General features: G+C 34.1%; 1 protein-coding gene across 2 annotated transcripts; it reads left to right on the top strand.

The window, feature by feature from the left end:
* The first annotated feature begins 9383 nt into the window (after window positions 1-9383).
* On the top strand, window positions 9384-15629 carry LOC132057106 (transcription factor bHLH155-like). Of its 2 annotated transcripts, none has more exons than XM_059449554.1 (10): window positions 9384-9893; window positions 10491-10694; window positions 11992-12085; window positions 12468-12509; window positions 12600-12659; window positions 12950-14146; window positions 14231-14332; window positions 14683-14832; window positions 14984-15109; window positions 15364-15629. In XM_059449554.1, exons 1-10 carry the CDS (start codon window positions 9796-9798, stop codon window positions 15451-15453), a joined length of 2163 nt encoding a protein of 720 aa, XP_059305537.1. In that variant the 5' UTR covers window positions 9384-9795; the 3' UTR covers window positions 15454-15629. The 2 variants fall into 2 exon arrangements, with proteins under 2 accessions (XP_059305537.1, XP_059305538.1); XM_059449555.1 differs by having other exon boundaries at window positions 14686-14832.
* Window positions 15630-17220: the final 1591 nt, after the last annotated feature.

Here is a 17220-nt window from a genome sequence, read left to right on the forward strand (position 1 = left end):
TGTTTCTAATTCAACCATGAGTGCAAAGATTAACTCATATTCAGAGGCTTTATTTTTTATGGCCACCATTGATATAGTCCGTTTGTCATCTCCATCTTCAGATTCATTAGAGGAGTCCTCCCATGCTGCAAATGCTTGCTTCACTATCTCATCAGCGGCTTCCTTTCTTCTGAACTTTCTGTTAGGAACCTGGTTCCTCCTCGCTGTTATGTCATAATTGTCCTGCTTGTTTTGAAAGAACTCTTTAAAGAAGTGACCACGTCTTCCACACCTTGAAGTTTTTGCTGGAACTTCCTGGCTTGAGGATTCTGCTATTTTTCCTGATCATTTTATGAAATCTCTACGGGAGATAAGCTATTTCAGACTCCTCATTGCTCGAATCTCCTCTTGCTACTTTGAGAACCAAGATCACTTCTTTCTTTTCTTCCTTCTTTTCTACCTTCAAAGTCATCTTCATCTCATAAGTCTTGAGATTTCCAATGAATTCATCAATTGTCAGCTTGATTAGTTCCTTGGCTTCATAGATAACATGTACCTTGCTGTCCCAAGAATCAGGTAAAACAAACTTCCTCACCAGTTTGGTAGTTGTGATGACCTCTTCTAGAGAGTTGAGTTCATTGACTATAGAGGTGAATCTAGTGTCCATATCATGGATAGATTCATCCTCTTTCATCTTGAACAGCTCGTACTCTGTGGTGAGCATGTCGATCTTGGAGTTCTTCACCCGCATTGTCCCTTCATGAGCAGTTTGGAGGGCTTTCTAGATCTCCTTAGCCGTTGTACAAAATGAGACCCGGTTGTACTCATCAGGTCCTATTCCACATACAAGGATCTTCTTGGCTTTGAATTTTTTTTCAACAGCCTTCCTGTCTGCATCATTGTATTCTTTCCTTGTTTTTGGAGTGGTTGTCAGACCAACTTCATCTTTGTTTACAGGGACATAAGGACCATCACAGATGATGTCCCACATCTCAGAGTCTTCAGCCATAATGAAGTCATGCATTCTAGTCTTCCACCACCCATATTATTTTCCGTTAAATCTGGGTGGTCTGGTGGTCGATTGTCCTTTTTCTAAGCTTGATGGGGCTGCCATTTCACGAATTCTTTCTAGATGTTAACCTTTTAGAAAGCACCTGCTCTGATACCAACTAATGTACGCTATGCTTTCACCAAACAGTATATGAGGGACCTAGTTATCTACCAGTTCCATTACGCAGTGCAGTAAGTAAATAGACACAATATTTACCGTGAAAAACTCCTTGCTCAAGAGATTAAAAACCACGACCTACCTCGTAGGATTTCCAACTCCACTACACTGAGCAACTTCAGATTACAACTCTTGCAACCTAGGAATTAACACACTTAATCCGTCAACCCTTACAATACCCCTATTGTAAGCAACTCTTGACTAACTCTTAGTCGAAGACACTTTAATAAATCTAGACTAACTCTAGCCTAGTGTACCACCAAAAGCTTGTGAAAATAAACTTCCTACAAGCAACCTTTGAGAATTTAAAGTACCTACAAACAGTTTCTTTAAAGAGAAGAGTAGGTTTACAGTTTAAAGATCAAATAAACAAAGACTCACAACAACCTAAAGAACATAAACAAAATCTGGTGTCTGGATTAGGTCCTTCGGCCTGTAAGTAGCTTTGTTCTTGAGAGCACTTGAGAACTTGTGGATGCAAGGTTTGTACAAGATAGTTTTAGGTTTTCAAATGATACCCAATATGTTGGAACATGTTGTATATATATTGGGGAGCATGTGGGTGTGATGGAGATCACCCATCCCATGTTTGACTTAAGGCATGGGCCGCAAAGATCACAGACATTGTGTAGTGGGCGGTGCGGCTTTTACAACAGCATTCGTCGATCGTACGACGTACAGAGAGAACAGATCTCAAACCAGGTCTCTCTCTGTTTATCCAGCAGTTTGACAATCATCAAAATGTAGAACGCACCTAGTCCTATCACATTACAAATAAATATTTTTATGTATAAAAATATTTTTAAAAATTGTATATATGTGTTGTCAGGTTGGTTTGGTTCGGTTTGACTTTTTTAAGTTAAAACCAGACCAAACAAATTGTAGTCGGGTTCTTTGCTTCAATACCAAATCAAGTCAAACCAAACCACTAGTCGAAGTTTTTTCTCGGTTTGACTCGGATTATCGGTTTGGTGCCATTTTTTCGTTTTCTTTGTACAACCCTACTCAAGAATTGACTTTTACCAATAAGGTTTTGGTAGAATAATAAGCACTTCTTCATCTTTAACTAAAAATTTTGGGTTCAATTCTTGGGTATGAAGTCGCATTTATTAGAAAGCACTTCATATATGAAACTTTTGGAGCAAATCCGAATATTCAAGCATTAGTAAGAATACCTTACCCGAATGAGAAACTAAAAAATAAAATGACATTTGCGACACTTAAAGCAAAACTCTTAATGAAATGGTTATTCTGATCCAGAAATGTATATATGATTATATAAAAAACAAGTATTAATCAATTGTAAACTAAAAAAAAGGACTTGACCTTTGCGACGCTTCAAGCAAAACTCTGAATGAAATGGTTATTCTGATGGAGAAATGTTTACATGACCATATAAAAAACAAGTGATTAACCAATTGTAAACTTAAAAAAAGGACTTGACCTTTGCGACGCTTCAAGCAAAATTCTGAATGAAATGGTTATTCACTTATTCTGATCGAGAAATATATACATGACCATAGAAAAAACAAGTGATTAATCAATTGTAAACTAAAAAAAGGAGGACATGACCTTTGTGTTTAAAGCAAAACTCTGAATGAAATGGTTAAATGTATACATGACCATATAATATGTAAGTGATTAATTAATCTTTTTATTTTTTTTATTTCAAGTTTCAATTTGTTCATTGTGTCGGTTAACGTAACTCCACGAAAATTAAAAAAGAAAAAGGAGAGGGGAGGGGATGGGGGAAGGTAGTTTTCTAGTTTGGTCGGCTATTTTTAATCACTATTGGTCAATTGCAAAGGAATTAATTAAATAAATCACAACATATATTTAGTAGTTTCAATCCATTTTGTCGGTCTTATTCAATTTTATCGAAACAAAGATCACATGAGTTTATCTATAACTTTTTCTCCAGTCTTTCTCTGTCCCTTTCTTGAAACCTCCCTCTCCCTCCTTATTCTTTTAAACTGGGTAAAGTATTTAGAATTTAGTATATTCAATAATAGCCTAAATATTTTGATAAGTTCAATATAGTTTTACCAGCATATTGCATACGACCTTTTTCAAGTTACTGCTTCATACTCAGTATAAATTTATTAGAGTATAATAAAAGTTTTTTTTTTTTTTTTTTGTGGGTAAATAGAACTTAGACTCAATTGCTCTTAGAGTTAGCTAAGCAAAACATTAATAAACAAAAGGGAGCAATATATAAATTTTAGCATTTGGTACATTATTTAAGCTGGAAATAAAAATCTAATGACACAACTAGGGGTGTACATGGACCGGGTTGGTTCGGATATTTTAAATACCAAACCAAACCAATTGCGTCGGGTTTTTATATTTATACACCAAACCAAACCAATAAAATTCGGGTTTTTCAACCTAGGGTTTTCTCGGGTTATTCGATTTTCTCGGGTTTTTTCCGGAAAAGTCTTTATACAAAACATATAACTTTTACTTCAAATATTCCTTTAGTCCTAGTAAGATATAACTATATAAGTAAGGTATTTCTTAAGAAAATAACACAAAATGTGAGATGAGCGATGACATTGTATAAAATATTCAACAAAAAAAATAATAAAATCGGTTAAAATAAAATATTGCTAATTAATAAGTCATAAAGAAAATGACTTTCTAAAAATTAGACACCACAATTTAATCATTGACCTTTGGTTGTGCTTTAACATCTCTGCCTTTGGAAGAAAGGGGATCCAAGGAAACACTATATATAAGAAAATAGAGAAAGAGAAGGAAGAACAAAGAAACATTTATATAATAATTTGGACTCGGTGAAATACATTGAACCTGTAGTGATAAGGTCATTTTCACCAAATGTTTAATGAATAATGGAGTTATCTCCCTTTAAAAATCAATTGTATCCCATTTGACAATAGTTTTCTTGGTAAGGGTTTTTGGTTAATCTTTAGCTTTCAATAGTCCTAGCTGTTTTGTTTTAGCTTTCAAGAAATGTTTTCCCTGGAAATTCCAACACAAAGAATCATTCAAGTCAGCTACCATTCCAGTATTTAACAAAATATTTATGTGAAGTCCAGTCAATTGGATGGTTCATTCAAGGGCTAACTAAAAGAGAAAAAACCAAACAGAGGACGTTAGCTAAAGTGTACGCACTCAAATAGGGTTATAGGGGTAATGGTAAAAAAGTCAACTTAACATTTCCCTGCACATGCATATGCAAGGTTAAATTGCCTTAATGATATGTATAGTTCCATACTGAAAATGCAGACATGATCACATACTCACATTCACCAAGGGGTCATTTGATAGCGGATTAGATTTACGCATGTATTAGTAATATAGAGATTAGTTTTGAGAGAATGTATTATTTTTGCAGAGATTAGTTTATGCAGGTTGTTCGCGTATTAGTTGTTCGTGTATTAGTTATTCCATCTTTGTATTCTGAATAAAATAATACATAGATCCCCTTATAACTTATATATGCATTAGTTATACTGCTTTCTAAATTACAAACTAAACATCGTATTAGGTGAATTGAATTTTATATATAGCAAAAAAAAAAAAAAAAAAAAAAACGACCAAATATGATAGTATTACTTATGCAAAATTTAAAACATGAATAACTTAGCTCCTAAACAGCTATCAAACGACCCTAAAAGGTTAAGTGAGAATCTAGTTGTTCCCTAATTAGTCAACGAAATAATAATAAAGCTATTAAGTTGACATCAAGCCAATAATTATTCCAATTAAAGTGTGTATATATCCCTTATACACGTGGTGTTCAACGATAAGAGAAGTAGAGAACTAACGTTGTGTACTATTTCTCGTGGAGAGCTGATTAATTAATTAATTGTCCTTCACAATCAACAATTAGATACTTATAAGAAAAAACAAATTATTCCTATTTTTCTGAGGGACTTACAAATGTGCATTGCAGAATGGTTTCGACGGAAATGTTTATAATATCTACAGTAGTTGGTAATTAAGTTGACGTGACGCATGATTACAGTACAAGTTCAACTCCTATTGAGCTAAATTATGTTAACACTGTTGTATGTTTAATTTATCTATCAGATTTTAAATTTTAAAATTCATCTTCATTATTATTAATTATAGTGCTGTCTAACTTTGAAATAAACGCTCCCTTCATGCTATCGAGGAGTGTTGTAAAATGGTTGAGATGGATCAATGAAATTAGTCGTGACATATAACTAAATCATAAAAAGATGCCTTAAATTTAATTAATAAAATTTAATATATTTTTATTTAATTTCTATTCTTGTTATATTTTAAAGATGATAGTGCGGACCATCTTGCTCATATCTTGGCCATTTACTAGGCTATTTGTTACTTCCCAGATGATATATTTTAAGTTGTAACTCTATTTTCCAAGGTTTTTTCTTTTAAAACTATTCACCAATGCTTCAATAATTTTATAAGAAATATCCATCGTTAAATTAATATTTTCATAAATCTAATATTTTCTTAATAACAATAATAATAATTTTAAAATAAATGCCAAAAATACTAATTAAAAAAAATACTACAAAATTAGGGCGTTGAATCTAAAGCAACTATTTTAGTAACCTCCCCTTCAGCCGACAGTGCTAAATGGTTGAAAACTTTCCATTCTTTGATAATGTCGTTTAAACCCTTTTGGCTCAAGTACACTTTACTTTTTCCAAGGATTTATTTCATACAAATTCAGATTAGTCGAATTAATCAAATCTTAAAAAGTATCACACAAGCTGACAAAATAATGTACAACCTACAATGCACAGGTTACATACATATTAAAGTACAAAAAGGAAAAAGGAAAAAGGAAAAAGGAAAAAAAAAAATTACGGCTCCACAGACGTAACTTCAAAGGTGTTGGTGGGGTAAAAATGTGGGACCAGAATCCCACTGGTGTTGAGGAATCATTGAGCCCAACTCTGAAATATGAAAAAGCCAAAATAGCACATTATCTTTATCCATTACCCACTCACCACAACTAGCCACTCTTAGAAAAAACTGTTCTCTTAAATAATTTTTTATAATAGACTTTATAAATAATAGGGTATTAGATGCTTTTTTGCATAAGTATAATTAATTTATAACTTTCCTGGTTTCATTTTAGGTAGTCTTCTTTCTTTTAATAAATAAATATAAATGTTCCAAAATGGATAACTATCTATTTGGTCAAACTTCTAAAATTAAGTTATTTTAAAAATCGTTTAGAAGAAGTACTTTAAAATAATTTGTGTCCATTAATCAATTTTTTTTATCAATACTAAAGCAACAATTTGTGTTTGGCTAAATTTGGAAAAGATTATTTTTCAACTTCTGCTACTCAAAAATACCTCTTCCCTGAAAGTTTTGGCGAAACACCTCAATTCTCTAAAAATAAGCATTTCTAGCTTCCCAGAACCTTGACCAAACAAGCTATAATATACTTTTATATTGAGTTTATATCAACAAATATAACTGTTTGTTAAGACCAAAAATCTCAAATTGCTTATATTTTCATAAAATTCCGTGCTCAGTTAAAGAGCACATCAAATCAAGTGAATAGAGGGAGTATTAATGAATGTATATTCCTATTTTAATAGAATAGTACTACATATTTCTTATGTTATTCTTTTACGAGTAATAATTTCTTTTAAAAAGTTCATATAATTAAAAATACGGTGCAAACATATCGCATTAAATAATTTTAATCAAATTAATAAATATAAAACATATGCCTGCATGTACACTTTTAACATTGAATCATAGCTAAATAATACTATACTCCCTCTTTAAATTTATCGTCTTACTTTCCTTTTTAGTTTGTTTAAAAAAGAATATCACTTTCTATATTTAATACTCTCTTAGTCCCAATTTAACTGTCTTAATTTGATCGTGCATAAAGTTTAAGAAATTAAACAAAAAAAACTTTTGAATCTTATAATTAATCTTAAATTAAAAATGTGTGTAATATATTAATATATCATTTAAATCTTATGATTATAAATTTATCACTTAATATGTTTAGATTGTCAATTTAATAAATTTAGAAAATAAAACTCTTCTTGTGACAGGCTAAATAAAATACTTAAATTGAAAGAGAGAGAATAATTAATTATTTAGTGAGGTGTAAATAGAGGTCAAACCTAAACTAGCCGCCTCCTCTTGGCGCTTTATTTATACACATACGTACACAGAGAGAGAAATGGTCTGAACTCTGAAAAGTCACTTCACACACTTTGTCCAAAGCCTTTACTTTCGGCTCTCTCTCCTCATTAATATTTACTGCCCGGAAAATGACGTCAGCATCGTTCTTTGTCTCTTGAAACTTGGCACTACTCATTTCTTAATTGCGTTTTGTGGAAGAAGGAGTTAATTATGGACGCTAAACAATTTGAAGTTTACAAAAGTTCTTTCCTTTGAACCTCCTGCTCCTCTATATTTAGTAAGTTTTCTGTTTTCACTCTCCCTTTTGTAATTACCCAATGCTAAATATAGCATTTTTGGTCCCTTAATTATTGATAAATTCTGTTTTTTTTTTTTTTGTCCTTATGATATACTCCTTACGTTTATAATTATTTGTCTTTTTTCTTTTTTGGCAACATGGCATGTTATTAAAGGGCATTTTGATAAATTCTAGATATTTAATTACTTCCAACTCCTTGTAAGTCAAAACCATACAAATAAATTGAAACAGAGCATTTTTGGTCCCTTGATTATGGATAAATTCTGATTTTGGTTTAATATGTGTGTTTTTAGTCCCTTTATGTAAGAAATATGTTATATTTAAACTATTTTTACAAGTATGTTAGCGTCAAACTATTTTGGTCACTAAATATTGGGTTTGGACCTAATATATGTCACGTGAAATACAGTTAAAAAGTATTATTTCAATTTTTCACATGAAATTCAACTGAAGTATTTACAGATACTGAATTGTGGTCAATTATTCAGTTTTTTTGCCTTAAAATTGTGCCAAATAATAAAGACTCAGCTGTCAAATCTCTTTAACAACTTAGATTTACAAGTTGATTTGAATTAAAAATTGAGGACAATTAATATATCCACATTAAGTTGCAATGATTTGGTGCAAAATGAGAGGAACATACAACTTTAGAAATGGTTTCATGTTTTCTTTTTTTATTTGGTCTCAGTAGGACAAATATTTCAAGAAATTAATATCTTCTTTTTTGTCTCCAAAGTGATAGTTTAACACCACAATTCAAACTGCAACGTCAAAATTTCAACACTTGAAGAAAAAAGGCATATTTTTGTTTTTAGTGGTAAATTGTGATTTCTTCCTTAGCATCTGTTGTTGTAGTCAATTCTTGTATTTTAGTTCATAGTAAAGTAAGAGCCCGTTTGTCTTAGCTTAAAAAAGTGGCTTATAAGTTGGTTTGATAAAAAAATAGCTTATAAGCCAAAAAATATAAGTTGGGGTGCCTCAACTTATTTTTTTGGCTTATTCTAAACACTTTTTAGCTTATAAACTGATTTGCCAAACACCTAAAAAATCAAAAAACAGCTTATAAGCTGGTTTGACCACTTATAAGCCAATCCAGCTCTAAATGAGTTTTGGATTTTATTAGCTCCTTAAGAGGCCATTTGGATTGGCTTATAAGTTGCTTATAAGTTGTTTTCAGCTTTTTTTTTGAGTGTTTGGCTAGGTTGTTAAAGTCATTTTGTGCTTAAAATAAGCTCAAAAAAATAATTGAGCCGTTTGATTTAGCTTATCTAAAAGCGAACATAAGCTAAAAAAAAAAAACATTTTTGCGCGGATTGCCCTTATTTTTTTTTAAATTTTGCCCCTCAAATTTGTGTCTTTAAATTTTGCCCTCAACTTATTTTTTTTTGCTTTAAAGGTGGGCGAATACATGAAGTGCAACTTATCCCGCCGCATAAAATAAAAAAATAATTTCGCGAGCGGGGCCCAGGAGTCCAAACAGGCTCTAAGTTTTGTATATCTTCTGAATGCTTTGTTAACTTTTGACTTCATTTATTTTAACTTTCTTCGTAATTATGTGGAATATTTTGTGGTGCACTTGCGGGAAACTTTAAGTTATGCCGAGGAAAAGTTCCATGCACCCCGAGATTATGTCTTTAGGGTACTCAAAGAGACTTTTTAGTTAAGACTAAAAGTTTAACTTCGGTGCTTAATCAAAATTATATATATATATATATATATATATATATATATATATATATATATATATATATCCAGTGGATCTGGCTTTGAGTATTGGCTTGTCGCTCGATTATTTAGTGGAAGCACCAAGTCTCTCGGGATAGGATTGATCAGCATTATTTGCTTCTCTGTTGTTGTTGAAGTGATGGACGTGTTGTCAGCCTTGTTTTCTTCTTAATTTCCTGCTGCACTAAATCCATTTTTTATGCCCTTTGCATCAATTTGCTTTCTGGCAGTTGTAGAGATCATCAAAAGAATGGACATGTTGCTTTCGACTTCAAAAGAGCCCCCAATGAAACGCAGAGCTGGTTTGTTTATAGTTCAGGCTGGACGAGGATCATATCGAGGAAGTTAGTCAGTTAGTTGGTGGTAAATTCGGTTGCTATTATCTGAAATTTTTCGGAGCTTTTGATTTCTTTAGAATAAAAGAAGAATGGGGGCTGCTTCCTTGAGGCATTTCTTGGAAAGTCTTTGCTTCAAGTCTCCATGGAATTACGCAGTGTTCTGGAAACTTCAGCACCAGTGCCCTACGTAAGTTGTTTCTTAGCCCATTCTAGTAAAACAAGCATAGGAATAGACAAAAAAAATGTATATTTTTCAAGGAATATGAATTATTTTGTGGTACGTTTCCGCAAGGCATCATACTTGATTTGGATCCGTATGAAGTTCCTAGGGGAGAAAATACAATGCAATATGCCTTTTTGATGAGATCCATCTTTCTGTATTTTGCAAAGACTTTCTCTCGTTCTATTTCTTTTGCAGCCCACAAAGAAAATGGGCTACTATATGTATTTCTTTAATATTTGTCTTAATACATATAGTGTTTCCTTTGTATAGTATTGTTGGAATTCCTTTTTTCCCTTTCTTTTTCCATGAAACTGAATCAAAAATGTATTTCTTTAATAGTTGTCTTAATACATATAGTGTTTCCTTTGTATAGTATTGTTGGAATTCCTTTTTTCCCTTTCTTTTTCCATGAAACTGAATCAAAAATGTATTGCATCAGCAGCATTATACTACATCAGCAGCTTATTTTCTAGACTTAGTCCTAGGTGGTTTATAATCTATACATGCACTGAATGGTTGAGACTTGTTGCTCACTTACATTGGCTCGACTTATTTTGGCAGGATTTTGACATGGGAAGATGGATATCTGGACATTCCGTGTGCTAAAGAACCTTATAGAAGTCTAATTGACACTCATTACAGCAGAAACTTGAATGAGTTATCCCCAAACTGTGGATCAAGATCACATAATGGATATTTGGGTGAACATCCAATTGGTTTAGCCATTGCTGAGATGTCAAGTGCTTATCACATTGCAGGAAAAGGGTAGATCATTGATTTCTCTCTTTCTGGCTTCTTTTATTTCTCTAATTTGTTACTGTATAGTAGCATGATTAGGCCTTTTTTTTTTCTTTTTCTAATTAGGCTTCATAAAAATTGACTTTAGCCGACTAGCAGTTTCATTAGATGTTGTGGGCTGGAGGTAAATGATTCAGGCCGTATATATTGTCCTCTAGCTCTTCCTAGTGTCACTCTAAGACTGTAAAGTTTCTCTGGAAGATCTACTGCTCTGGAAGAGCATAATTGATAATCCCATAAAGTTGCGTCCGCCATTTACATTTTTCAATCTAGAGAATTTGCAGATAACTTATCAATCTAAGAACAATGTTTTTGGCTCTTGGCAATCTAAAGAACAATTAGCCGATCTAGATCTATGAATTATTAATATTAATATTATAGAGAATTTGTTGGTAGAATGGGAAGAAGTATGGGAAGAAGGGCACACCCAGGAATGAATGGGAAGACTGAGAAGTTGGAAGAAGAAAGGACTTTTTGGTTAAGACATGTGGAATTGGCTAAGCATTTCATTGGAACAAAACAAAAAGTGAAGCTAAATAAACCACATTTATATGAGTATATTCCAAAGGGAATTACACATTGTTGAATGTATCTTACTGATTTAAAAACTGTTGAATACATTATCAAGTGTATGTAGGCAAACTAGTTCCATGTAAACAAAAGACAAAAAAAAGAAAAAACAAGTGACTAACTTAGCTTCTCCTTAGAAGCTGCTAATGTCTGTGATTAAGAACCTTCATGATTTATTGAGTGTACGCCATCTAAAATAAGAGAAGTAGCTCCACGCTTATTGGAGGAAGAAGAGAAAGAGGGGTCTAGCCATGATCTCTGTCAAAAGCAAATGTGTTTACTATTTCTCTTATAGACGGTACAAGAGTTTTCTGGTGCTTGAAGCCCAATTATGGAAAGATCAGAGTGTTAATAACTACGAGAAAAAATCTCCGCATACATGTCAGATCCGATATGCCACCAACCATAGTGGATGAGTGAAATACATACTGATTTGTGAATTTCTGCAATCATAAACCAATATTTTCTCTTTAGTCTTGATGGTTGTTTATCAAACCACTTGCTTAGTTTGGATGGCTTACTCCTAGATGTACGGTCAAGTTTGGATCTCCATTGCATGATTATCATCTTTATACTTAATCATCATCCTGATAAGCTGACAGCTATTTTTGTTATCTAGCTCCTTGGCTTGTATGTGACCAAGAGTCAACTTTAATGTTTTCCTTATATATGTCTTTTGTTGAAAATGAAACAGGGTGGTCGGTGAAGTGGCATCTTTGGGCATCACACGCTGGATTTCTTCCGACAGCCTAGCACCTGCAGAGCTCAGCTTTGGTTCTGTTGCTGAGGTACATATTAAGTTTGACATCTTCGCTTCTGGAAACTGTAGTTTATTTCTTAACTTTCTGATTCTTTTCTCAATTGAGATGAGCCCATGTTACACTTAAACACTCTGTTGACGGGCCAAAAATTGATGTAGCTTTATGAAATGCTGTTATTCTGTTCCCCATTAGCTGAACAAAGTTGTCCATTTCTTTTTATAGTAATGGGATCTCGTTACAGACCTAACTTTTCTTCTTTAATAATGGTAGTTGGATTACTAATTTGAACCTTTGTTAATGTAGAAGAACAAAGTGATTTTTAGAATTACAGATAACTAATTTCTCAAATTCTATTTCTTGGATTAAAGCATCATTGATGGATTGATTGATTGATTGAAATTTGTTGCAGTGTCCAGATGAGTGGATGCTTCAGTTTGTCGCTGGCATTAAGGTGAACTTCCGTAGCATGCTTAAATTTCAGGCGGTTTTATCCATCTTTTGTGTTCTTAAATTAACCATATAAAATGTCTTTATTCTTCAGACTATATTGCTGGTACCTTGTATTCCTTACGGTGTTCTGCAGCTAGGATCAATGGAAACGGTATGTCATATTTTTGATATCCTAATATTTCCAATGTTGCCGAACTTCATTGGATCTGTTTCTGCCAATGTGATTTGCAAGTTTGTACCTGATGCTCATATAATGGAAACTTAAGCAGCATATGTAACTTTAGCATAGTATTCCAGTCGTGATTTCTAAGCTTTGGGGTGGCCCTAGAACTACAGGATGCCGCATTTACTTATTTGTCCCTTGCATCGTGTATGTGCTTACATGCAGCAGTGTCTTTATATGGTCATTCACACGATTCTGTATTTCTTTCAAAAAATCAGGTAGCTGAAAATGCGGAGATGGTTAGCAATCTAGCTGAAGAATTTGATGCCCATTTCAAATTTGCGGAGAACTTTTTACCTGGTGGAGAAAGCTGTGAATTTCTTCTACAGTCTACTCTCTCGGAGAGTTTGAATATACCATCCGCAGCTACCACAAATAAGGTGAATGAAGATGATGTAGCTGCTGATATACCAATTCTGAAAGATCACAAATTATCAGCTGCATTTCCGATGACTTCATTAATTGAGGTTCAACATCCCTTTCAATTATCTGGACAACACATGCAAAATGTCCTCGAGAATGAAAATGAAAGCAAAATTGGCAAGTTTGTTGAACACGTGCCAAATTTCCTTGAAAATGCGAATGAAAGCGATATTGGAGTGCAACATGTAGACATGATTAATCTAGTGAAGCAACTCGCTCATGAATATTCTGATGATAACAGATCAGGGATCACAGAAAGCAGCTTTGGTAGATCTTCTTGCCGTGCAAAAGATGTAGACGCCTTTTCTTACTCTAGCTGTAATGCTGGTGGAGTCAATTTATCCAATGAGGTAGATTTTTACTTTGATGGAGACATGCTAGATCCTCAATCCCTTGGAATGGATTGCAGTAACACTAATCTCGGAAGTACAATTCAAAACAACTTGTCTGGCTTTAGCACAAATACTGCTAGAAAATCCATCTATACTGCAGATCCTATGTTTAATACTGAGCCATCGTTTGGGGAATCTAATGAGTGGCATCTGAAAGAAGATAATGCGGAGAATCTTCTGGAAGCCGTTGTTGCCAGCGCTTACTGTTTTTCTGATGATTATTCACTCTACAAAATGGCTGGTCTGGAGTCCTTAAATCTGCCAGCAGGAAAACCTGTCCCTTTATGCAAAAGGCAGAATCAATCTACAGAAAATACTTCGGTTGAAAACGACGCAGTTACACGGAGCACTCTTACATCGGCTTCTGCTGGGGCAGACAAATATGCTTCTTCATTTGATTGTGCTGTCAGTGCATTTAATGAGGGGCAGCATCAGACAAAAGTCTTTAGCTCTCTGAGTTGTCATAAGGAGTCAAAGATATCTAATACCAACAAGAAAAGGAGACGCTCTGGTGATAATCATAAGTCCAGACCACGGGATAGGCAATTAATTCAGGACCGGCTTAAAGAGTTGCGGCAACTTGTCCCTAGTGGTGCCAAAGTAAGTGCTAACTTCACCTTAGTTCTATTAAGGATACTTTCCTTGTACCTTGGCTTAAAATAAATTTTTGTTTTTCCCCTGCAGTGTAGCATTGATGGTTTACTAGATAAAACCATAAAGCACATGTTGTTTCTGCGAAGTGTTACTGATCAGGCTGATAAACTAAGGTACCAGGCTCAGACAGAGGTAAACATTGCTTGGTTCATATATTCATTTATTATGTACTTTTTTGGCTGCTAAGTGTTTCTTGTTTTTAGTTTTACTAAAAATAATGTTATGGGGAAACTGCATCCTTTTTTTGGTTCTATTATATATATGAGTATACAACTGGAAAGTAACTACAAGAAAGAATGCAGTGAGGTCTGTGTTCAGATTAAACAATAAAGCTCCAATTTCGAGGGAGACGCACTCCACATATCTTCACGGCTATTAAGAATAAGAAAAAGAAACAGACCATGAATGCAAAACTACAATCTCTTTTTCTGCGGGTCCAATTATCCCTCAGGTCTTGATTTCATTGATCGATAAATGTACAGCAGACAGCCCCTGACAAGAGCCTTCAGTCACCTGGAGTAAAAACTAATAACCAACAAGGCACCAGTTGGGCTGTAGAACTGGGAAGTGCTGACCAGATATGCCCTATAATTGTCAAAGATTTGAAGTACCCTGGACACATGCTTATAGAGGTATACCATATCGCTTCACTAGTCCTAGTGTGTTTCTACTTTTCGGATTTTAAAAAGAATTACCTGATCTGGCACCACACAACAAGTATGAAAGATCAGTATTCCTGACATCCGCATTATGAAATTTTGAGCTGACATAAATTTCAAACAGATGATGTGTGACGACCATGGACGTTTCTTAGAAATTTCTGATGTTATTCACCGCTTGGAGCTGACGATTTTGAAGGGTGTTATGGAAAAGCGTTCCGAGACTACCTGGGCTCACTTCATTGTTGAGGTAATCTCTTCATAGATTTTACATCTCACGAGTTTAACTCCTTTTCCAGAGTAGATAACAAACACTCATTTACTCAGTTATAGCAAGTGATTGAGTTTAGTAGTTCCTCATGTAAAATTATTGACTCTACGGATATTAGTAATATGGAGAAGACAAAATTGTTTCAAGCACTGTTAATGTTTGAACTTAATTAACATGATCAGGGAAATTGCAGTTTACGTGTATGCTGATATATTTTTCGTACTTGCTTGCAGGCTTCAGGAAGCTTCCATAGACTGGATATCTTCTGGCCGCTGATGCAGCTCGTACAGCAGGTGCCAACTTCTGTTTCACGCAACATGTAGTTGGGTTATTGAATTATGTGGAGATTTGACGATTGGAGAGCTCTGTAATGAACCTGGATTTATTTTTTCTAGTTTGTATTTACCAAATCGAATCTGTAATAGTTCAACCTTGAACGTGTGATATTAGTATGTAACCATGTGAATTTGTTAAAGCTTGAATTCGCTGAGTTTGACAATCCTATTATCCTGCTCTCTGTAACAAACCAGTTCACAGACGCTTATATTACTTCAAAAGTGCCAAGGAAATTACAAACTCAATTCAAATTATTATCGGAATTAGGAATATTAAACAGAAAAACAACAGTAAAGGAGGAACATATAGGGGTGAAAAGACAATCCATACCGACGGAAGGACAGAGATGAGAAGCTTAGACTCACAGCAAGGTGATGAGATAAACTGTCGGGTAGCACCAACATCTTGCTTATGGCAAGGCCCATGAGGGGGCTGGGGTGGCCTGGGATAGAGTCGTGATCAAATATGATGCTTGCTTACTGGGCTTTAGTTAAGAAAAAAAGTTGCACCCTTGCTATTTGATATGAGAAAACATCACTAATTGCCCCCAAAATACAAAATATTTACCTACTCATGTCCCCTCCCAAACTATTTTCGCTTCTACCCCCACTAGCTGAAAGTATTTACCCAACATACCCCTCGGCCAAACCCCTTCCTCTTCGTGATACCATCGCAAAGATATTTATATATCATGATGGTATCATAGAGGACTAAGAGAAGAATTGAAACAGTCCTCTATGATACCATCTCAGTATATTTATCTACCATGATGGTATTATGGTCCTGAGGAGTGTCTCATTAACGGATTAATCCTTCGTGATACCATCACGGTATATGTATATAGGACGATGGTATCATAGAGGAGTGTTTCATTGAAGGACTGAAGCATTTCTTCATGATACCATCACGATCTACGAACATGATCATCCATAACCGTCTGAGTATATTTATATACCATGATGGTACCATGAGGACTAAGAGAAGGGCTGCAACATCTTCCATCATACCATCTTAGTATATTTATATACCATTTTGGCATTATAATTGAGTGTAACTGGGAGGCATCTCCGGTAAATATTTTTAATTTTTTCTGGGGGTACAAAAGTAATGGGGGTATGGGCGGGTAATATTTTTTGTTTAAGGGAGCATCCGTGATCTTTCCCCATTTGCTATAGCTTTTGGCATGATGGTAAGCGCTTGATCCTAATAGAAACTCCATCAGCTTTAAATATGCTCGAGCTAGAATCCTTATGTTAGCTTTGTTGTTCAAAAACTGTCTTTATCCTTTGCATGTCTTCGTCTTTTCTCAATAATACTTATAAAACCCTTCCTTCAAACCCCTTTCCTTTTAATCAGCTGCTAATTGGGTCTAGATTCCAAATAAAACTCTCCAATATTTTACTTGGCTCAATAATTCCAACTGAATCAGTCTCATACACTACTTATAACCCATATGCCCTTACATAGTTAGCTTGGCTCACAACTCTATCCACGTTCTCGATTTCTGTGTCACTCCCTAAATTCTTTGTTCATTAGGAAACGCTACCGTATTTCATTGAAAAACTAATTAACTTTTATATCCATATCATTTTAGCACTAACATTATAAATATTTTAAAAGCAGTGAACCTGTCACCTAGTGTTTTTTCTAACACGGAGTGACGCGTAAGCCCCATGAATACATATATTTTAACTTTTGATAAATTAATAAAATTAACATATAAACAATAAATAATCATAAATATACTAAAATTT

Source organism: Lycium ferocissimum, chromosome 5, assembly GCF_029784015.1.
Source record: "Lycium ferocissimum isolate CSIRO_LF1 chromosome 5, AGI_CSIRO_Lferr_CH_V1, whole genome shotgun sequence".
Classification (NCBI taxonomy): domain Eukaryota; kingdom Viridiplantae; phylum Streptophyta; class Magnoliopsida; order Solanales; family Solanaceae; genus Lycium; species Lycium ferocissimum.